This window comes from Megalobrama amblycephala, linkage group LG12 (assembly GCF_018812025.1).
Source record: "Megalobrama amblycephala isolate DHTTF-2021 linkage group LG12, ASM1881202v1, whole genome shotgun sequence".
Lineage (NCBI taxonomy): Eukaryota > Metazoa > Chordata > Actinopteri > Cypriniformes > Xenocyprididae > Megalobrama > Megalobrama amblycephala.
Window position 1 is genome coordinate 20,897,528 of NC_063055.1, and position 25,322 is coordinate 20,922,849.

The window sequence follows — 25,322 nt, forward strand, 5'->3', positions numbered from 1 at the left end:
GATCACATCAAACCGTGCAAATTATTTTTATATTTTGTTCTCAAATTGTTAGTTAACAACATCAGCATTGCGTGACAACGTGTATTAGTGTTACCTGTAGATTTCAATTTCTGTAAAAATTTAGTTTAATCTCTAACGTTAAAGGTGCCCTAGAATTAAAAATTGAATTTTCCTCGGCATAGTTAAATAACAAGAGTTCAGTACATGGAAATTACATACAGTGAGTCTCAAACTCCATTGTTTCCTCCTTCTTATATAAATCTCATTTGTTTAAAAGACCTCCAAAAAACAGGCACCCCCAATATTTGCATATGCCAGCTCATGTTCAAGGCATTACACAAGGGCAGCCAGTATTAACGTCTGGATGTGAACAGCTGAATCATCAGACTAGGTAAGCAAGCAAGGACAATAGCGAAAAATGGCAGATGGAGCAATAATAACTGACATGATCCATGATATCATGATATTTTTAGTGATATTTGTAAATTGTCTTTCTAAATGTTTTGTTAGCATGTTGCTAATGTACTATTAAATGTGGTTAAAGTTACCATCGTTTCTTACTGTATTCACGGAGACAAGAGCCGTCGCTATTTTCATTTTTAAACACTTGCAGTCTGTATAATGCATAAACACAACTTCATTCTTTATAAATCTCTCCAACAGTGTGTAATGTTAGCTTTATCCACGGAGCACTATCAAACTCATTCAGATTCAAATGTAAACATCCAAATAAACACTATACTTACGCGATTAGACATACTGCATGACGAACACTTTGTAAAGATCCATTTTGAGGGTTATATTAGCTGTGTGAACTTTGTTTATGCTGTTCAAGGCAAGCGCGAGCTCCGAGGGCGGGAAGTACGAGAATTTAAAGGGCCAGCAGCCCTGAACTGGTGCATAGTTAATGATGCCCCAAAATCTATGGGGTATTTTGAGCTGAAACTTCACAGACACATTCAGGGGACACCTTAGACTTATATTACATCTTGTAAAAAAACGTTCGATGGCACCTTTAATTTGTCATACCATACAATCCGCCATCAAAATGATATTTTTAAATATTCCAGCTGCTGTGAGAAAAGGCAATAAATGATCTGTCATCTGCAGCATCCTCACCATAGACTGTATTACAGATCTTCACATGCGATATAGCCTGCTTGCTGGGACTCCTTTATGTAAACAGATGTGACGTAATGGCACAAAGACGAATGGCGGCATACTCAAATTTCCAGTGGAAACCTACCAGTACCAATCGAATTAGAAAACATTATTACAAGCTTACCGTTGTGAATCAGGCTAAGTTAAGTTTTGAACACTGGCTGGTTATGTACTTGCTCAAAATTTTATTTTGGATAATTTTTAACCAAAAAAAGTTATGGACTGCAGCTTTAAAATGAGTAATTGTAAATGTCCATAGTCTTAATAACTCTACGGCTTGAAGGTCCTTGCAATGTTTCAAAATAAAGCTTAACTTTATTCTTGAACTGGATTGGGTTTCCTTTCAGACCACTTGCAGGATGTGAAATTTGACATGTAATATGAGAATACTTAATATAAAATATGACTCCAGTGACTGTCCATTTCATTTTTCTCATCGTAAAAAACCCATCACGTCATCGTTTGTCTTTTTATTGCAGAACAAGAACATCACAAAATATACAGAGTGTTTACACAGTATATTCACTGTTACATAATAAATTATCCAAATAAATTATCAAGGGAATAACATTAAATAAATTAACAACTAGGCCTATTCTATTCTTTTGTTTTGCCTTTTTTATTTCTTACAGATTTTATAATCTCAATATATTGCATCAGTTCAGTTTAAAATGGTATGATGTAAAATGATCTAAAATCCTCACACTATTAATTCTTCTGAGTATTATACGTAGATGTAATACTTTTAGTTGTCCATTACTCTTAAACAACTTTCATCAGTACAAAACTTATATCTTTCGAATTTCAAGTTGTTACAACAGTTTCCCAAGAAGTCTCCAGTACAAAGATATACGACGGAAGAAGAGACGCTGTTTTGCGAATAGGCGGAATTTAACTGATGTCATTGTGAAAAGGGTCTATTCTGCTTAACATCTCCTTTTGTGTTCCACTAAAGAAATTAAGAAATACATTTAGAACAACATGAAGGTTTGTGAATATAAAAACACAACATGTTTTCTTTTGCGTAAGTGAATAGACATTTATTGCTTATTTCAAATATGTACACACTGTGGAAAGAACATTTAAGGCCTCAGACCTGTACAGTTGAATTTAATGGCAAATCTGGGATTATGAAATGCAGATGGATTGTTTTGTGAGATTAAACACAGTACTTGTGTTGTTTAACCTATTGATAATACTCTCTGTTTGATACCCAATGACAATACTCTAACAAAACCTTTAAATAAAATAAACCTTAAAAAAAAAGAAGTTTTTAAATAAACTAATGTTGCTAAAACAACCATTCAGACTATTGTACATTCATGGACATTATTTGAACAGATGAAGATACTGTGATGGCTCGATGGCCTTATTGAATATTTGTTTTGAGCACACTCCAGTGAAATGTTCAGTTGAAGCCCTAAAAGTATTTGCGTTGGAGATTTGGTTTCCGTCAGCTGTCCGAACAACCGTAAGCATTTTTCCTAAATGAGTTAAATTTGCTGCATTGGTTTCAAGTTAGCAGAGACCTGTTTGAAAAAAGAAGAAGTCAAAGTTATGACCTTGTATTCTGGATATTGATGGTTCATTCAAGCAAGCATTAAAGGTCTTTATTTGTTATTAAATGTAATTTTGGGCTAAGGAAACTACATACAGTATGGTGCAAAGTGTTCAACTGTATTAACTGTTTGTGTAATTCATCAGTTGTGTCATTCACCTCAAAGTCTGTCCCTGTGCATTTCTTAATGTCATCTGGTGTCAGACCCTCCCAAACCTCAATCAGGGTTAAACCTTTGTCCTTATCCACATCGAATACCGCCTGGAGAAGAAAGGAGAACAATGTGACCATGACAGTGCCATCAAATGTGCAGCCATGTGTAAGTGAACCCTTCTGACCTTGAGGATGTGGTCAGACGGGGTAGAGAAAAGCAATGTAGCACAGAAAAGGCACTTTGTGATGTAATAAAAAGAAAAGAAAAAATGTTTTTAAAAAGTCTGAGACCACATTGCAAACCTGGGAATTTAAACCAGGAAATAGTTATGATGAAAAAAAAAGAGAAATATTTCCAACTGTTTTTTGGTCGCTATTTAAATAAGGAATTTTGTGAATTTCTGCGTACAGATGGTCAGATGTTCTTGCTTCCACTGAACCTCTAGATGCTCTCTGGATTGTCTCAAATCATGCTGGAAAACATGATCGTTGGGTTTATATAAAAACTTGTGGAGCTCGAGTTGCTCTTTAAAGCAAAAGAGTCTTATTAAATACTTGAACATTCAGAAAATCATGTCAATTTTTTTCTATTTAAAGGGTTAGTTCACCTAAAAATGAAAATTCTGTCATTTATTACTCACCCTCATGTCGTTCCAAACCCGTAAGACCTTCGTTCATCTTCGGAACACAAATTAATATTATTTTGATGAAATCCGAGGGGATCTGATCCACACATAGGCAGCGACGTCATTGCACCTTTTGACGTCCAGAAAGGTAGTAAAAAACATGGTTAAAATAGTCAATGTGACTACAGTGGTTCAACCTTAATGTTATGAAGTGACGAGAATATTTTTTGTGTGCAAAACCAAAACAAAAATAATGACTTTATTCAACAATTTGAACTGTTGTCATACGTAGTGAACTCAGGCTTCCTTGTTTACGTCCGAACGGCAACTCAGTATTGGCCAAAGTTGAACACGTGAGCAGTACGACGCATGCATGTGATGCTGACACAGGATCCGGCCAATAATGAGCCGGCATTTGGACGTAAACAAGGAAGCCCGCACTGAGTTCACTACGTATGACAATGGTTCAAACTGTTGAATAAAGTCGATATTTTTGTTTTGTTTTTGTGCACAAATGATGTTGCTGCCTATGTGTGGATCAGATACCCTTGGATTTCATGAAAAATATCTTAATTTGTGTTCCGAAGATGAACAAAGGTCTTACGGGTTTGGAACGACATGAGGGTAATTAATGACAGAATTTTCATTTTTGGGTGAATTAATCCTTTAACTTCTCACGCAAGTTGTTATGCTGATAACATAATTTTTAATGTTTATGTGTGTGTGTGTGTGTGTGTGTGTGTGTGTGTGTGTGTGTGTGTGTGTATGTATATATATATATATATATATATATATATATATATATTATATATATAAAAAAAAAAGATATAATATTATAATATATATTAAATAAAAAATATATTATATATATATATATATTAAAACATTTAAATGAAATAATTATTCAATTCAACCACTGTCTTTAGCATCCCAAGCACTGCAGATCTGTACTGAGATGAAATAGCTCTTTTTTCATAATAATTCATAATCAGCTTTTGACTAAATGAAGAATATTTCTACTAACTATTTCTACTATTTTTTTTTGCATTGCTTTTACTGTATTCTCTATTTAATTCAGCTTGCAGTGATAAAAACACCACCTCAGTAATAGGTACTAAAACACTGTTAATGGGCTCAAAACAGGTGAGGACATCATTAATATAATAACAACATTTAAAACGAATTATTGTTATAATAATGCAATACTTAATACACGTTGTTTGAAGAGACATAAAAACACATTTGCCTGCGTCACAATGACTTGCAAGAGGTCACGTGCATGTGTTGCGCATGCTAAAGGCTATTACTGAACCAAATCATGTATGTTTGCATGAAACCAGCAGTCTGTTTTTAATGTTCAATGTGACCCCGATCTAATGTTCCTGTAGTCTCATTACACTCAATACCTGTGGAGCACAACCTGCCATGGGCAGCACACTTGCTGTCGCTTCGCCTTGAGCCTGCTGTCTCTGTATCCTCTCTTCCACTTGAATGAGAGGCTCTAATTGCTGGAGGATTTGCTTGGGTGTGTAACAATGCAGGCGATAGGATTAATCTACCTGCAAGAGTCCCAGCTGTAAACTCTGACAGTCCAAAAAAAAATGTTTCTCTCCTCAGAGATATTGTGCTGCATGCTTGTTTATTTTTTTTCAACAATCAGGGGAAGGTGAATTGAACAGTCAAATATGGCAAGATGGATGGTGTACTCACATCACAGCTTGCCAGCAATGTTTATATAAAAACTTCCATCGCTGGAGATATGCGTGCTGCTGAGATGACAAGTGGCAAATTGGCTCAGAAAACTACTTTTAGATTCATATGCATTCTAGGAAACAATATTTGCCCTGTATTATAAATTGCTATGAGAAGAAAACATCTTATAATAAAAATCTAAGCATCTTATGATAAAAATAAGCCCAATAACTAACATATGAATCACACGTTAAGTTTCATTCATTGGCTCTAACAGTTGCCCTTTCTTTGTAATACTTCTGTGGGAGGTTCAAAAAGACAGCTTAACCTTCATGTTCTTTTAAAAGTGACTTTACAGTCTTTATGTTTGGGGTCAACAGTATTTTCAATATTTATAATTCATAATTCATTTTAATTAACTAAAAATAAACATTACATTTATAGCATTTATCTTAATGTTACTTCCTGCATATACTTTTAACAAGCTGTATAAAATGAACATTAGTTAATGTATTGTGAATAAATATGAATTAACAATTAACAGTATATACTTATAAATTAACAACAACTTCATTAATAAAAGCTGTATTAGGTTAGGTCATTGTATCAAAGAAAGCATGATTTAAAAAAAATTATTATTACTATTATTCAGAAAATTATTTATTCAGAACACTGTTGTTTCTATTTGGGTTTTTTTTCTTCTATTTTTTATCAAATAAATGCAGCCTTGTTGAGCATGAGACATTTTTCATAAATGTTTTTTGAACGATAATTCAATTCAACAACTGGGTGTGAATTACTAAATGAAGTTGATTACCAAAATAAACAACTATATTGTGTACATCCATCAGAAAATGTTAAAGGGATCATGAAAATCTGACTTTTTCTGTGTTTAAGTGCTATAATTGGGTCTCCGGTGCATCTACCAACCTAGAAAACGTGAAAAAAGACAACCCAGTAACATTGTTTTGGTAAGCATTTCTCTGCAAGCATGTGGAAAAAAAAGAGACGCTCAGATAATGTCCAAATAAATTCATATACTAGTATGTGCAAGTCATTTTACACCAGACTGCTTTGCACACGAAGGTCAGTAAAACATTCTCAAAGACTGATCGATAACAACTGTTCATGATCCAATTTCATATATTTCGTGATGTTTGCAAATTGTCTTTTTGAATGTGTTTCGTTAGCATGTTGCTAATGTACTGTTAAATGTGCCTAAAGTTACCATTGTTTCTTACGGTATTCACGGAGACCAGAGCCATGTTGTTATTTTATTTTTAACCCAAAAATGCTTGCAGTCTGTATAATTCATAAACACATCTTCATTCTTATGGAGTCTCTCCAACAGTGTAGCTTTAGCCACGTTAGCCGTGCAGCACGCTATCAAACTCATTCAGAATCGAATGTTAGCAAACATCCACAAAATACATGCCATACCAACATGATCTGATATGCTGCATCACAAAGAGTTTTAATGATCCATACTGAGAGTTATATTTGCTGTGTGAGCTTCTCCTGTATTGTTTATGCCTCAGTGTATTAGAATCACAAGCTTGGGGGCGGGGAGCACAAGCTCATTTGCATTTAAAGGTACACACACCAAATTAGCACATTTTTTCTCCCACCTAAAAATATGCAGTTAAAAGCTGAAAAGATACATTCTGGGGACACCTGAGACTTATATTACATCTTGCAAAAGGGGGCATAATAGGTCACCTTTAACATGCGCAAATTAATCTGTAATATCTGTGACCAAAAACAGACAAAATATAACAAATTGTTATATTTTGACAACAACAAATTGTTATATTTTGAAATTATAATCAGTTCTTTGTAATCAGTTCTCACAAGATTAGAAAAAGCCACCAAGTATAAAGCAGATACTTCAATATAAAACACATTTCTTGAGTTATTAAAATGGCCTTGGGGTCTCGCAGAACATGAAGGTTAAATAGCCGAGCGGTTCTTCTTACAACCAGAGCTAAAGCTCAGCTTGTTAGGCTGACAGACAGGGGGCTGTGTTGAACAGCAGGGTGGCATGACAAACACGGGCTGAATACAAGGTGGTGGCAGTGTTGCTGGAGAAGTCTAACCTTTCTAAATGTTGACAGAATCCTTTCATTGGAAACCACGTTGTGTGATTGTTACAAAAGCAAATGCTGGCAAAGCATATAAAGAGGAAGTGGGGGAGAGAAATTACTAAAAGGTAAGGAGGGGAGGAAGGCAGGTAAGACTTCTGTTCTACAGTCCAGTGATACAGCTGGTGAGACAAGAGGCCAGGCCAACAAGTGCCAGCAGCATTTCGTAAAAACCAGCAGCTCTAAACAGCTGAGATAGCCTACGAACAGCTGCGTCAGTCAAGAGCCCCTGAACCGTCTCCTAAGGCTTTTAATGAGAGGACAACAAATCCTTAGCCTCCACAATCCATCTGGGACTCCCAGCTCTCCGAACCCTGGCCATGTGGCAGCACTAATAATATTATTAAGTAACAATCACATTAAAGAGCTCTGCATTTGAAAAAAACAGTCAATATGTAATGTCGCTCCGATCAGGAGATTTGATTAGGGTTTGTTTAATAATTGGATTTCCATTTTCTACTGCCTATGTGCAGTGTCATAACAATTCATCATGTCCCCTTATGTATTTGCACATGCGTTAAGGGAAAAGAGCAAAGCCATTTTCACAGCTTTTTACTGTGGTGACTGAAGTTTTATCCGAGGCTGATTCGTTATATTGATGACGTGATAAGATGCTGAATAGATGACATTTATTCTTTACCAGAAGAAACGAGTGTGGGCTGTTGATTAAAGCAGTCTACTATGTTAAAAGGGTAAAATCAATGACTCTTAAATCAAAACCCACCTTTTCTGTGATTATACGGTCCACACACTGTTTTCCAGTCAGAGGCAGGTTGCACTTCTCCATAATCTTGTGTTTACCACCCTACAAAATACATCAAATAACAAAACATAAAATATAAAATATACTGTAGGAATTTCATTAGCACACATGAAAACAAATTAAAAAAAGCAGTCTGAAGACTGGAGTAATTCAGCTTTGCCATCACAGGAATAAATTACTTTGTAAAATATATTCAAATAGAAAAGTTATTTTAAATTGTAATAATATTTTACAATATTACTGTTATTACTGTATTTTTAATTAAATAAATGTAGCCTTCGTGAGCAGACGAAACTTCTTTTAAAATCATTAAAAATCTTACCGATCCCAAACTTTTGAACGGTAGTATATATATATATATATATATATATATGTTAGAGCTATCAATAGATTCAAATTCTTAATCGTAAGTAATTACACACTTAAATTGTGAAATTAAGCATACACCATTTATCTTGTACAACACATAAATTTTGGCATCATTTGCTATATCCAGCAAAGTAAGCCAGGTGATTCTCACAAAATTGTGAAAGACAGCAAATAACCAAATTATGCATATACTTAACTACAGTACACGGATCCATTCAGAATTATAAACACAGAAACATACACATGACAAATCAAAACATCAAACAGCAATCATTTTTACTTTGATTGCAATCCTCATCAATCAAAACCTTAACTAGCGAGATGCTGGTTTGCTTTATCCAGCAGAGAAACATAGTTTGCATATCATCTGGCCATACAGCGGTGGGATGTTTTGACGGTCAGTCTGTATTTCACACAGCGCAATGCGGGAGGGCTCACGCTCTTCAGAAACAATCACAGAATATGACAGAGCTCAGGTTAAAGGGTTAGAATTGACATTTCCACCTACCAGGGTTACAGGGTTATTGTAGATGCTCAGTGTGATAAACTCCCTACTTCTAAGATCATCTAACTGTGTGACGTAAATTACATTAATGATGCAATTTCACATGCTTCAGTCATTTATTTGTGTTAAATTATTTTAACATTAACGTTAACAGCCCTAATATTAATACATAATAATGAGGACTGTTGACCACCAGGGTCAGCTAAAATTCAAGATTTAAGAATTCACTGCTTTACAGTTCATTAAATGGAATTGTAAAGATCCATATGATGTCACAAAACAGAGAAACTGCATAAGTCTAACAAGTTTTGCAACAAAAAAAGCAAAGCAATTGCATTGTGACTAAATGTGTATATTAATCCTTATACTGTATGTAGAATGTTTTTTTTTTTAATTAAACATATTTCTCTAAATGGATAAATGAATATGAAATATACTCATCAAGTGAATACTCATTCAATTAGATAATTTTAGGAACTCCCCCCTCCCCCCTTTAATATGGTCAATTTAGAATTTAGATCCAGGAATTAAAAGTAAAAAAGGAATTCTCAATTAAATTCTGAAATTACATTTGTCATCCACTTAGCCCATGGGTACAGAAACACTCTAAGCTAGCTGTGTTCATCATCAACTGTAATGGATACAGTGGCCCTGCTGACTCCATGTTCTGTTGGATCAGGGGATAATAATTAGATAGCTGATGGTGGTTAATTCTACTCATGTCCAGAGAGCTCATCCCACCAGGGGCAGGCAGCTGGCCCTGTTAGCCTTCCCCCAGGGCAGCTACTGCCAGCATGAACAAAGCAAAGGCAACATGTGAACAGCAGCTATATCTTTCTACGTCCATCTCTCTTGTCTTTCACGCCATCTCTGCCTGGACCAATGTGATCTGAGTGGTGTGAAGGGAATTATGTCATCACTGTCATAATCGAGACTATTCACGACCCTGGAACAAAATTAAGCACATTTCACAGATGGGAACACTGAACTCTGACAGATTAATGAGCAACGGTGTTATTTATGTTCAATAGGATGTTTTGATGATGGACACAGCAAAGCATCAAAATCTATGTCTGAATATTTTTCAGTGCCTGCCACTAGTTTTATTATAACAGACAGCATGAAGATTGCTTTTGAGGCATCTGTTTTACAGCATGTAGTGAGTTGGAATGACAAAATGCACTGCATACACTACTAAAGCTGTACCTAAAGAACAGTTTAAAGAAACAGCACCCTCACGTCGTTCCAAACCGTATGCAGTCAAAGGTTTTTGAAGAATCTTTACATAGCTCTTTCCATTCAATCACAGTTCATAGTGGCTGTCAAGCTACAAAAATACACCATAAAAGCAGCAGAAATACAGTCCATGTGACTCATGCAGTATATTCCAAATCTTCTGGAGCCATACAAAGCTATTGTATGGCTTCAAAATACTCGGAATGTAAAGCATAACACAGTGTCTACATCGGATGCAACAGTTGTTGAGACTTGAGACTGTCTGCAGACGCAACAAAGCAACCAATGCAATTCCATTTGTTCTTTGTGTCAGAAGTAGCACGAGAGCTTGAAGTACGTCAGTTTACTGTCAGGAATTTGTTGCATCCAGTGTAGACAGAATCACTGATAGTAATGGTTTCTATTTGCTTTTGTCGCATCACATTGCTCCGCTTGCGTCTGGTGTAAGCATAGTGTAAGCCAATTTTATGATACTTTCATGATGCTATTAAAGGGCACCCATTATGCAAAATTCACTTTTACATGGTGTTTGACCATAAATGTGTGTTGGCAGTGTGTGAGCAAAACCACCCTAGAATGAGAAAAATCCACCCAGTGGTTTTTTTACAATCTCAATAATTCATAAGCACTGTCTCAGAACGCCCTGTTCTAAGATTGCTCTCACTGTGACGTAGAATTGCGCTAAGCCCCACCCACGTGGTTTGATTGACAATCTGGTTTTGGCATAGACCCCGACCTCGGTGATCTGTCAACCATCCTCCATTGTTTCAACGACAGCCGGTAATGTCTCCTAAGAAACATAAGTGTTCTGTTGTGGGATGTAATAATGAACATAGTAGTTTTCACTTACTTCCGACATCAGAGCCACTGAAAACGCAGTGGATGGATTTTATTTACGAAGGAAAGGCGCCACTCAAAATTCCAAAATACGTTTATGTTTGCGCAAATCATTTTTTGACTGACTGTTTTGAGAACGAGGGTCAATTCAAAGCAGGTCTTGCTTCAAAGTTAATCCTCAAGTGTGGATCGTTTCCTACTGTTCGCGATCCAACGTCACCTCCAGAAGAAGTAAGTGTATTTAATGTTTTTTGAGCAAATAGTCATTTCAGTCGATGTCAGCCAATTCAATAACAAATGCGTCTAAAGTTGTTGTCGTCGTTGTTGTCGTCGTTGTAGAATGTCTGTGTATATAATTTAAACCTTGTTTGTATAGTGTGTATCCACACGTATATATATATTTTTTTTTAAAGATATTGTATTAAAAACTGTGTAGGTTTACTTAGCAAACGTTATCACAGTATTTGTGTTTGTAGTTTCAAAAAATTGCACGAACGTTATCACAGTGTGTGTGTGTGTGTTGCACATCCATAATTGCAAAGGGGGCGAGATTTAAACTCTATAAGTACATAAATGTATCAAATAACCATTCAGAGACGTCCTGCTCCATTCTCAATTGTGTTTCTTCTGCCGGAGTCTCTTCATCATCTGGGTCTGATTCCGGTTCAAACATGTACGGCTGAATGCCATACAAAACAGCGGGTCTCTCACTCTCAGCCATTCTGCTTCTACCGACTGTTTATTGCCATAGGTATGCAAGTTACGCCCTCATCCAAAGACAGGGCGGGGATATGCAGCTCATTTATATTTAAGGTGGTACACACCAAAACAGCTCTTTTTAAAACAGGCCCCAAAAATGACATTTTCAAATGGTTATAATAAATTAACTGTGGGGTATTTTGTGCTGAAACTTCACAAATACTTTCTGGGGACACCCAAGACCAATATTACATCTTGTAAAAAGGGGCATAATAGGTGCCCTTTAAAACTGGCCGATACATTTAGGTCGTGTGTCCACCAAAGACAAAGAAAATGCCTTGCTGTGAGCGCTTCGACAGCGCAGCGTTTGTTTTTTTTTGTGTTTTTTATTTTTATCAGTTGAGACGCTTTGCTTGCTATGATACGGAATATCCTTGGAAGTGATACTAGTATCTCATTTCACTGATATATTCTGTACTGTTTCTATATAAAAATGTTGAACAGTATAGAAGAGTGTTGTAAGTTTCACTCTAATTATCTCTCGGTAGCCGATGCATGAGCGTGCAATTGTGGTGCCGCAAACAATTTTTCTTTTTCTTTTGTTTATTTAATATTTTTTCCCAGTGGAAGAGTTAATTATTTTTGTACAGTTTTATATATTTTATAAACTTGTGTACAGTTTTATATATTGTTTATATCGTAATATTTGTATACATTGCACATCTTTTGCGAGTTGGGCCATCATTTTTACTTTTTCCACCTTTGACCATAACACATCCAGGGAGTGGGCCGCCAAAACCCACTTCCCTACAATGATAATATTTATTAAATGAATGCTGCCTTATTGAAACATTACTTGTCCCTAAAGCCCTAGCCTTATAATTAAACATTAAACACTTCATTCTCTCTTTTAAATATCCCTTAAACACTTTATTCCCACTATTAAAGACCAGTTAATCACTTTATTTCCACTTTTCTAATATATTATTTTTGTTTTTATATAAAATTAATGCCTTTCCAAGCTGATATGCGATGGGAAAAGGGAGAAGAATGAGTTCGGGAAAAAAAGGATTCGAAGATTCGACCAAAAGCTAGCGAAACCCACCTTACTCTCCATGCCACTGCTCCAGTTAGTAGTGGGATTTCTTTTCTAATTTTGTCTGGTTCAATCAAACAATAGTGGGCGGAGTTAATGTAAATGGCCTCTGCCAAAAAGAAGGGCTATTAATTTGCACTTAGACAAATAAAACACTAAATAAATAATAACTAAAAAAAATAAAATCAATCATTTTAAATGCTAAAGGTGAATTTAGGCCTCACAACATTGTATAACATGCAGTATGAAAAAAGGATATTAATTTTGAGATTTGCTAAAGATTGTATTTATCAAATTATTATTGTTTAAAGATCAACTTTGAGTCTAGATTATCTCTAAATGTAAAAACAGAGGAAATGAAAATGCAAATATCAAATATTGTAAGTTTCTAATATCAGGCAAAAGCCAATAAGGTACCAATGTGTTGTGCATCCCTAGCTTTTTGGTCTGTGTGTGTGTGTGTGTGTGTGTGTGTGTGTTTGTGTTTGTGCGTTTTGTGATTCATGAGGACACAAATTTGTATAATGACATGGGTATTACACTGGTATTACGACGTAAACATGAAATATGATGACATTTCATGAGTCCTCATATTTAAAATAGCTCTAAAAACATACTAAACAATGTTTTATTAAAAATGTAAAAATGCAGAATGTTTTCTGTGATGGGTAGATTTAGGGGTAGGGGTAATGTAGGGGGAGAGAATGTACAGTTTGTACAGTATAAAAACCATTATGCCCATGGAATGTCCTCACAGATAGCAAAACAAACCTGTGTGTGTGTGTGTGTGTGTGTGTGTTTTCTTTGCTGTTTGGAGCCCCTGGTAACTATGAACTGTATGGCAAAAATGCTCCATTTACAAGCAAAATCAACATACAAAAAAGAGCATAAGGATTAGAAAAAAACCCCAAAAAACATGAGGGTGAGTAAATAATGATACAATGTTCATTTTTGGGTAACTATCCTTTAAGGTTGCAAACACGCGTAGCATACACCACTGACACTGTGTGTATGCGTACCACTGTCTGCACAGCTGAAAGCTTCTCAGAATACTGACGCCTCTCCAACTGTCTGCTTAGGGAAAAGAGATTCTGTCACTCACGGGAAATAATGATGCCCTTCTCACAGGGAATATGTGCCATGCAATGTGACTCAATAAGAATCTGTTCATTAAAACTGATTGATGCAATCATCACTTGCTTCTACATTTAAAATAAAACTACTTAGAGGAATTACAAATATCACATTGTATCTTTGTAAAACACAATGTTCAATGCTTATTCCAATCTTCGAGATCTGATTCGCCATCCTCTCAAGGGAAAGAGACATATATTACTTTATATTACTACGTTATATTACTTTTCTAAGCAGTGTTCCAAAAGTGCTGACATTTAAAAAAAAAAATAGAGTTTAAATTAGGATTTCGGAGGTGGGAAAAACATTCAAATTTAGTGGTGATTCTGGTGACCTAGGAAAGGTATGACATGGATAAATATACAAATATGACTAATACCTATATGTCGATCCAGTGGTATGATTGTTGCTTCAACACGAAGGATCCCAGGTTCTAAACTTGACTGAAAGCTGCATTTATTTGATCAAAATACAGTAAAACAATTTTGTAAAATATTAAAATAGAAAAGTTATTTTTAATTGTAATAATAGATTTCAAAATGTAATTAGGGCCAAAGCTCAAAAGGCGAAGTCCTTATTGTTCCCCTAAGGATTATTATTAGGGCCCAAGCCACTAAGGCGCAGGGCCCTATTGTTTTTCTAAGGAGAATTTTTTTTTTTTTAACCATCTGGAGCTGGGACCCGGGCATGGCAGGGGGGCTCGACAGCGCCCCCTTGAACGGAGTCCAAAAACTTGGTCCATATATCAAACACACTTGCATGTATTCATATGAAACTCCTAACTACTTTCGTGCTCTAAGTTATACGCCAGCTCAACAGGAAGTCAGCTATTATGGGTTGTTTGATAAACGCATGCTCTGGAATTTGATATACTCCTCCTAGGCAATTAACCCGATCACCACCAAACTCGGTCAGCTTGAAGTCAAGACATTGAGGATGCTAATTTGCAAACGGATTTTTGATATCTCTAACGGTTTGGCTGTGGCGAGGCAACAAATTTATGGTGAGATAAGGGAAACAGGAAATGTGTTATAACCTCTGCATACATTGATTTTGATCAAACTTCAGCTGTGTGTTCATTGTAGGTGTCTGATCACATGGATGTGACTATTGGAAGTTATAGTGCCACCAACTGGCAGCAGGAAGTGTGTCATTTTCAAAATGCTTTGAGAAATGCTTGTTTTTACCCGATTTGCTTCAAACTTCGTAAGAATAATGTCAAGACACATGTGAATGTACACCTGTGAATCGAGTCTTGATATCTCAAACACTGTTGCCATAGCAATGCATCAAACTTTACTATTCGTTTTGGATGCTTTTGAAACTCTTAGCATGCTTCAAATTGCATCCGAGATGTCAACCAGTAGACATGGGCAAAAGCCTAGAAATGGGCAGGGAGGAGGGCCTCTATAGTGCCACCGTTTGACAAAAATGGGGGGGTTAGTTTTAACTACAGTCACCAAACTCGGTACATATATTGTTCTCATTAAGCCGGACAACTTTCTAATTTGCAGTCATTAGCTCCAACCAACAGGAAGTCAGATATTTTGGTTTGAATGTGGATTTTTTGAATAATCAAGCTATAAAATTTTAACTACTCCTCTTAGGGGATTCATGCAATTGCCACCAAACTTCCTGAACATGATGAAAAGACACTCAAGATGCCAAATTGCAAACAATTATAGGATATCTCGAATGGTGTTGCCATGGCCAGGGTTTAAAGTGTGGACAAAAAAGGTAAACAGACAGTGATTCATATCTTGTAAAATCATTGTTTGATTTAAATTAAATTAAGGTTGTATGTTTGGTAATTGAGCCTAAATTAATTTAAAATGAATGTACTAGTTTTCAGATCAATATGTTTTTTTCCTTTAAAATTATGCATTTTGAGATTAATTCATGACACTAAACAATATTCTCCTTTGAATTATACACCATTTATTTATATATACAATACCAACCTTAAAAAAAAAAAAAAAAACACTTTTCAGTTTCTTTTTCAATCAATGTATTATGTATAATTTAAAAATAAGCAGATTAGTGTTCTGTTTATGACAAATATAATACATTGTATAACCAAAAAATGGCACCAAAGGCCTTTTTTAAACAGGGTTGGATAAATCTTTTTTGCTGTCAAAACAGTGTTTTAAAGAGCAATAGTTTCTTTTTATTTAACACTGTATTTGCATGTATATTTAAACATTACCAAAGACTACTTTCTGTCACAATTTAGATATTATTTTTTGTTTAAAATGTTATATCTTCTCAATCTCAGTCTATCTATCTATCTCTCCTTCCCCTCCCCTTTCCTCCCTCAGTTTCAATGTATGGGTGTGTGTGTGTGTGTGTGTGTGTGTGTGTGTGTGTGTGTGTGTGTGTGTGTGTGTGTGTGTGTGTGTGTGTCAAATTTATAACCTTGATCAGTTCTTTAACCCTTTCATTGCAGACTCACTGTCCTTCAGAGTTTAGTGCCAACCCTAATCAAACACACCTAAAGCAGCTAATCAAGCCAGTTTATTTGTTGGCCACTGACAACATAATATTATATAATTAGTTTGATAGTTAGGTTAATTAAAATATAAAAAACACAAGATAAATACTGATGTACTTATAAAAAATTTGAACTGCAAATGATAACTTCACACTCATTTGAAATTGAACTATATCACTATTTGGACAGGACTAGTTTTCTAAATGACAATTGAGTTACAATTCTTATCACCCAACATCTGTGATTTCATGTACTGATTCAAACATGGGTAACATGTTCAACCATCAACGTGTGTTTTCATAGAGAAGGGAGTGTGTGTTTTCTAGACATGGATGTTACACAAGGTCATGTGCTGCGTTTATGCCTTTAAATTAATTATTTATTAATAAAATTCTAATTTATTAAAAAGAGTGAATTTCACATGCTTTATAAAAGTGGCTGTTTATAATAAACTTCTATAAGTGAGCAGAAAAATCTAGACATGTATTTTACTCTTATCTGACACCAATATTAAAATCATCTTTGCAGTTTCTGTGATTTGGCTCCATTTATTAATTTTATAATTATTTTTTTCATCGGATACCACCCATATTGAAATAAAATGAAAGCATGCTTTTGGTGTATAAGATTGATGTACAAACGGTAGCTCAGGTATGTCAAAAAACACATGCAGAGAAGTGTTAGGATAATACAACATCAGCATTCGGAGGGCATTCTGCACTCATTTGAAATTGACCTATTACATCCTATGACATAAAATAATCTAAATTTAAATGATCTCATAGATGTGGCTGTTGCGGTTGTTGGTCAAAGTGACACCAACTTCTGCAGTAAATGTGGTGAATTCAAATGACTTTGAAATAGTTCTTTTATGTTTTCCCTGTTTTAAATGCCTATTGACCGATATGCAAAGTTTCCCTGAAGTCACAGGGTTTGGGCCCGTCATCGGTGTTTGCAGCTATATTTTATTTATGTGATTGCAAAGCTGAATTTTTAGCATCATTACTCCAGTCTTCATTATCACATGATCATTCAGAAATCATTCTAATATGCTGATTTGCTGCTTAAGAAACATTTCTTATTATTATCAATGTTGTGCAGCTCAATTGTTTTTGTTTTGATACACTTTTTTTAATGATACTTTGATGAAAGTTCAAAAGAACAGTACAAAAGAAGAAGTACAGTCACTAAATGGAGATGGAATGTATGTACTGTATCCAAATTGAATAAGAAAGAAAATAAATTCCATTCCAAGGTCCCGAATGTCACTCTGGATCATTCCAGGCAAATTGAACCCCTGCTTATAACAGCACCGGAACACTTTATTGTTTGTCGTTCCGCATGTCTTCATTAGCGACATTCCAGAATGGCTTTCAGTTGCTCTGTGACATGCAAAGCATGATTATTTGGCTTCTTTTGGAACTAATTTCATTAGCAGAGCACAATGAAACACAATAGGCATCAACATTGTGTCTGAAATACAAGTTATGCTATATCAAATTCTTGTTTATTTACAAACTTCTAACAAATTCATATGCAATATAGAAAGCCAGTATAACGCAGTCTTATATGATTACACCTACCTTAGCAGAGTGCTCCATTGTAACAACCACTTTAGTTCCAGCACTGGCCACTAGATCCATAGCCCCTCCCATGCCTTTCACCATCTTACCCTGGAGAGAACATACAAAAAAAGATGTTGCAAGAAATGAGCAACACACACATGTAGTTCAAAATACATTTTTACATTACAAACACACAATATGTCAGGTTAGATAAAACAAATGAGACAATCAAGCAATTAAAATGAAACAGTGGTCTATGTTCAATTCAAAGTGGACACGAAAGCTCGGTCAGGTTTGTTCTGGAGGGGATCTGAAAGGGCATTGTTGCTAGGAAACCATAAACCTGATTACCTGTGGCTGGAGTCACTTAACAAAAGGGCTTTTTCAGTGATGCTGATTTTATTGTTTTTCGCAAACATGCATGAATGCAGACACTTGCACAAACACAGAAATGGAAAAGAAATCCATGAGGAGTATATGTGTTAACACAACGTCTGATAATGACACTTGTTTTGTGCCATATAGATTTTGTTTCAGTTTTGAATGCATCAACACAACATTTCCTGCCGTCCCAGAGGCAACACATTAAGTCAATACCTAAATATTCTGCCATTATTTAGTTCCTCTAAGAAAAAGGAATCTTTTCCCGTTCATGCTTCCTGATCCCCTGTAGTGTCATTTTACAGCAATTTCCAAACTCTATTTTACAGGCTGTGGGAATTCATTTAACAAAATGTCTTCTGCTGTTTCTCAAAGTATTCGGCTCAAGCTCAACCAGCATGATCTCCTTCAGTGTCCAACAGAGACAGACATACTTGAAATGCTTGAGTAGAATCTCAATAAAGTGAGGTGAATATGAATGTAACAACTAAAGTCTTGATGGGTTTTTTGCATTTTGTGCGCTCTCGGATACGGAGGAATTCCTCATAAAAATAAATGTTATGAACAATATTAAAGAATTATTTTTCATGACTTTACAAAAAACATTACATGTGTTTTGTTGAACACATATTAACTATTAACAATGACTTTTCCCCTCAATAAACTCCTAATTTACTGCTTATTAATAGTAAGGTTGTTGTTGTAGTGGTTAAATTCAGGTATTGGGTAGGATTAAGGGATGTAGAATATGGTCATGCAGAATGAGGCATTGAAGGATTAGTTCACTTTCAAATGAAAATTTCCTGATAATTTACTCATCCCCATGTCATCCAAGATGTCCATGTCCTTCTCTGTTCAGTAGAAAAGAAATTAAGATTTTTGACTATATGGACTTCAATGGCCTCCAAATGGTTGAAGGTCACAATTACAGTTTCATTGCAGCTTCAAATCGTTCTACATGATCCCAGACGAGGAATAAGGGTCTTATCTAGAGAAACCATCACTCATTTTCTAAAAAAAAATTACAATTTTATAAATTTTAACCATAAATGCTCATCTTGAACTAGCACTCTTCTTCTTTTCTATTAGAATTCCAGCAGTGTAGACACTGCTAAGTGTATTACAGCCCTCCACAGGTCAAAGTTTGAACTAATTGTTATATACTTGCACTAGCATATTGTATATGACAATTTAGTTCAAACTTTGACCTGAGGCCTCCGTTTGGAGGCCAATGAAGTCCACTATATGGAGAAAAATCCTGGAATGTTTTCATCAAAAAACTTAATTTCTTTTCGACTGAAGAAAGAAAGACATGAACATCTTGGATGACATGGGGGTGAGTAAATTATGAGGAAATTTTAATTTGAAAGTGAACTAATCCTTTAATATGTGCTTTATAAGTACTAATAAACAGACAAATAAGCAGGCTAATAAGCAACTAGTTAAAAGTGATAATTGTTTCCCAAACTGAAGTGTTACCCAGATTCCATTCACAAACAACCAGATTCTCCCGACTGTGAACATAGGAAATCTCACAAAATCTCTCGTCATCAAATGTGAGTTTAGAGTAAACAAACATGGTGGAAGATGGGCAAGAAGAAATGACAATAATAGCATCTGGACTACTTTTTACAGAAAATTCATTTAAAAAAAGTAAAAGGTTTGGATGAAGTCCTGTTATGCTTCTGTCAGCTCACTTTCTTATTGGGTATAGTCTTGTTCCATTTGACAATCTACAAAGTGCATGTGCATTTGTCCTCTGAGTTCCCCCTATACAACAGACATGCTGAATATTTACATTTTGGGATTGGTGCTGCCCAGACATTCTTCCGAGCAGACTCAATCACTCTTAACACACCTCACACCACAGAAAAATCTGATAAGATCATCTGTAGAACCATCAAGAACCTTTTGTTTCAAATCAGTGGTTCGGATCAGGTATCAAACTGCCAAAGTCACATTAAATATAGAAATTTCAAAACACTTATGACGTAATGAAGGCTTGTTTACTGATATCACGTGACTTTGGCGCTCCGAACCACTGATTCCAAATAAAAGATTCGTAAAGCTTCGAAGCAGTGTTGTGAAATCGGCCATCACTAGATATTGTTGAAAAGTCCACTGTACTCACATGAACTGTTTTAAATATGTCTTTTAGTAGCTTTCTGGATCTTGAGAGGTTCAGTGATATTGCTGGCAATAGAGGCCTCACTGAGCCATCGGATTTCAACAAAAATATCTTAATTTGTGTTCCAAAGATGAACAAAGGTCTTACAGGTGTGGAACGACATGAGGGTGAGTAATTAATGACATTATTTTCATTTTTGGGTGAACTAACCCTTTAAATGCATCTCCTGTGACCACTTTTAATCAGATTGCAAGCAGTGTTAACTAAAGCTAGTAAGTATTGTGTTTGTTAATTGAAATAAAGCTGAAATAAAATAAAATATAAATATTAAACGAAAAAATAAAAAAAAAAAAAGAAAAAGAAAAGAAATGTTGACTTTTTATTGAAGTATTTAAAGACAATAATAGTTGTAATAGTAAATAATTATAAGCTATAGATATAAGCTTTCATTGAGTTTCCATTCTTGAAAACCGTTCACAGATTACATCAAATGACGTATATGGATATGAAACTTGAACTGTTATTTGTCAGATGATGAATCATAATGCATTAACCAGTTGAAAATGGTCCAAGAGTCTATCTCAAAACCACAAAGAGCAAATCAATCAACCAACCATCAAGCTCTCATCATCACTGCAAAGGGCTGTTTACACAGAGAGCTTGACAAGATTGCAAATAAATAACTGGGAGCAAAGTGGAAAGGAAAGGTCCAAGTGCAGACACCTACATGGGCTTTTTTCTTTTTCATTTATGCAGGCTTTGAAGGAGGCACATTCTGGAAGGAGAGCTGTTTACACGTTGGGAAAGTGCCACATGGAAGTGCTGCGTGGGTGTGTGTGTATATATATGTGTTGAGGGGATTTTTCACATGAAAAAAAAACAAAAAAAACACAACTTTAGTGGACAGCCGACTGAGAGTTTCCATGACAACTTATCAAATATTTCCCCTGTAAATCACACTATCCTTGCATTTCATGCCTACTGATGAAGACGAGAAATTATGCCCTTCACTTCAGGCAATTTCCTTTTGTCGGCTTGCATCCTTATCCGCTCCTCTAAACTCATTCTCTCCTACACAAACTGGCTGGACATTTAAATGCGTGGTAATTCAACGGCGGCTAGCGTTAATGCCGTTTCCTAGACAACAATTGAAGCGCCAGTGACAGTGTGACAAAAGGCTGTGTAGTTTAACAGAGCTGAACAACTGCAGACAATTGAATAAGTCTTCACATCTTAAAGGACGTCTGTGAACTTTATGGTATTACATCTCATGTTCTTTCTTTTTTTTAACTATTAACCAGAAACATAACCTTTTGGCAAAGTGGCTTTCCTTTGTGCAGCGTATTACCCGTTGTCACTTCCTAATTATATATCAAGAAGTCAGTTTCTGGAAACACTGAAGTATAAATACGTAGTAGTTAAAGGCATAGTTCGTCAAAAAGATAAAATTCCATCAGCATTACCCTCATGTTGCTCCAAACCTGCATGACATTTTCTTCTGCGAAACACTAAATAATATAAACTGATTAGCCACAACATTAAATCCACCTGCCTAATATCGTGTAGGTCCCCTTCGTGCTACAAAAAATGCTCTGATGCTTCGAGACATGGACTCTACAAGACCTCTGAATGTGTCCTGTGGTATCTGGCACAAAGATATTAAGGGGCCATCAAGGGGTGTAGGTGGTCTGCACCAACCTTTAGGTAGTCTAAGAGGTAAATGTCAAAGTAACATCCCCATGACACACACCCAGCCATTCATCTGATATAAAAGAAAACTTGATTCATCAGACCACTTCTGGCTATTGTAGGCACTTTCGGCAGTGAACAGGGGTCATGGGAACTCTGTACCCAGACTGCGGCTATGCAGCCCCATACGCAGCAGAGTGTGATGCACTGTGTGTTCTGACATCTTTCTATCATGGACAGCATTAAATTTTTCAGCAATATGAGCTACAGTGGCTCTTCTGTGTGATCAGACAAGACAGCTAGCCTTTGCTCTCCACGTGCATCAATGAGCCTTGGGCACCCATGACCCTGACTAGTTCCCTGGTTGTCCTTCCTTGCCCCATTTTTGGTAGATACTAACCACTGTATACCCACAAGACTTACCATTTTGAAGATGCTCTGACCCAGCTGTCCAGTCATCACTATATGGCCCTTGTTAAATGGTGCTTTTCCACTGCGTGGTAATACTCGGTTCGGTTCGGCTCGGCTTGGTACGGCACGGCTCGGCTCGGCTCTCTTTACTTTCAGTTTGCTTTTCCACTGCAGTTTAGTACCGCTTCAAAGTGGATGGGATTATAGACTGATCGTATAGTTATGCCAAAGACTATAGAATAACACAAGATGTGTCACTCGTATTGTTTTGAATGGGAGAAAGTGCAATTCTAAATAAGAGCCAATCGATGATTGGTAAAGTCACACGTCACTGCAGCGGCCGTTAAAAGCTCCGGTTCCTATAGAAACAGTCAGATGCACGCCTCTGAAATGAAGCACAAGAGATGCGCATTTAGGACTGCGCATGTGCATCAGGTTGATCAAGCCTGAATAATACAGTTTTTTGTCATGATTCAAGCGTTTAGAAACAAAATTTATGAGACAGTTGTTGTCAGATTTCATTGGTGATTTCAAATCTGAAATTTAATCGAAAGTTTAGCAAACAGCTTTAGAGAATTTGATGTTTCCCCATTCAAAGAGATAGGAGCTGCACTTGAATGCACTTGAGAGGCGTTTCAAAGATGGCCGCTGAGTGAAATGACTTGTCTTAAAGGGACTTTGGTTATGCCGCCTATACTGCCGTGGATCCGCTCCTTGTCTACCAACGAGTCTGCACCTCGTCTACTAAACACGATACAGCCATTTCTTTTTTTAAGTTGCGTGCGACGGTCGTTTAAAGCAAGTTTTTTAGTGAGCAAATTATACTGCGGGTTTGGTGTCTTGTGTTTCAAATCCGATAATGCTGGTAGTGATGATTCTCTCTGACCAATCTGTGATCTGCAATGTTTACACATGACATTTAGTATCGGTTCGGCGCACTTGGAACCTCAACCAAGGTGGTACTATTTAAGTGAGCCGTACTGTTCCATACCGAACCTTACCATGCAGTGGAAAAGCGGCAACAGTCACTCAGATCTTTACACTTACCTGTTTTTCTTGCTTCCAACACATGAAATTGCTGACTAATATATATTCCAGGTGCCATTGTAAAGATATAATCAATGTTACTTTGCCTGTCAGTGGTTTTAAAGTTGTGGCTGTATTTTTTAAAAATGTTGGTAACCAAACAGTTTTGGTAACCATTAACTTCAATTTTATGGACAAAAACATCAAAATGTCATCTTTTATGTTTCACAGAATAAAGAAAAAAAAATTATATATATATATATATATATATATATATATATATATATATATATATACACACACAAACACACACACACACACATATATGTATATATGTATGTATGTATATGTGTAAATTCATATAACATGAATTTAATTTCATTAATCTAATATTAAAATATTCATAAAATGAGTTAGTAAAAAAAAATATTAAAAAATACATTTTTAGCAGAGCTAAGTGGTACTTCAACCTAGATGGTAGGAAAATTCCTTAGTACAAAATTTACATATGGGTCAAGGGGCATGATTAAATGCATTAATTTTTTTAGCATGACATTTCTATGTAATTAACTGTACTAAATAATGCATTGAATTGAAAGCCCTAAAACATATAAAAGAGAACAAGATGCAGAGACTGAGAAGCTTCTGTGGCCTTAAGTTCTGTCAGGTAATGGGTAATTTGAAGTGGACTATAATTTTGTGTCTGGGTTTGCTGAAAGGCTGTATGAGAGCCATTTCTGAATGAGGGTCAAGAGTTAGAGAGTCCCAACTCAGGTTTGCATACATGAATCACATCTTTTTAACAAGAGAGTGTGTGGGAGTTGGGATATGGAAGCAAGCGGGGCTATTTCATTTAGTTCAGAACATGTTCGACCCCCATTTTTTGCATCAGTGTTGTACATTATAATTAAAGGCTCAGCGTGACTATAAAGTGAGGGTTTTTTCCCCTCTTGTCCATAAAAAAAGAAATAACATAGCTTCACCAAAAAAAAACAACCAAAAGCAAGTTTTTGGATTAAGCTGTCCTGGAACATGAATGCAAATTCATTCCTATTACCACCAATGCTTCAGGGGCATTTTTTCAGAGTACACAATAGAGGCAGCGTGTCCTCCACAATCAACAGTACAAAAATAAAAATGAAATTTGATAGGTCAAAGCGGCCATTCATTCACACTGCATGTGTTTTTGCATTGAAAAACATGAGACGCAGGCAGTGGAATGAGAAAAAACAAGGCATGTTTTTTAAAAGCTGAACTGTTAGCTTGAGTGCTGCATCTTTAGAACTTCTATGTCTTCTGCAAAAGATGCAACGTCAATTCTGCTGTTAACGTTCAAATGAATGCATGCATGCATGACTGTTCAATTTCTTTCCGTCATGTTTAGACTCTATGCCACAGGTATTCTGGTGGTGGTTTGGATATTGAATAATGCATTGGTCCAACTTTGAACTTGATTTTTCAAAATAACTTGGACTGACTTGAAACGATGATCTGTGAGTGAGCTGGGTTTTAGCAACACGTCAGCTCGGTTAAATTAAATATTAACCTTCATACCTGTTGCTATCATAACACCTGTGGCGTTTACCGAGGATTTGTTGACTAATGGTCCGAAAAGTGACAATTAATAAAACAACAGTTTCCCACTAAAATTTCCCCAAAAT

General features: G+C 35.9%; 1 protein-coding gene across 2 annotated transcripts in view; it reads right to left on the reverse strand.

Moving 5' to 3' along the window:
- Positions 1-2,179: 2,179 nt before the first annotated feature.
- Positions 2,180-25,322, reverse strand: part of oxct1a (3-oxoacid CoA transferase 1a) — a 56,657-nt gene continuing 33,514 nt past the window's right edge. For both annotated transcript variants that reach the window (XM_048209578.1, XM_048209579.1), the window contains 4 exons: positions 18,045-18,134; positions 8,056-8,136; positions 2,879-2,980; positions 2,180-2,690 (listed from right to left, as the gene is read on the reverse strand). In XM_048209578.1, coding sequence (XP_048065535.1) covers positions 2,655-2,690; positions 2,879-2,980; positions 8,056-8,136; positions 18,045-18,134 — 309 coding nt within the window. In that variant the 3' untranslated portion in view covers positions 2,180-2,654. The remainder of the gene's footprint in view (positions 2,691-2,878; positions 2,981-8,055; positions 8,137-18,044; positions 18,135-25,322) is intronic.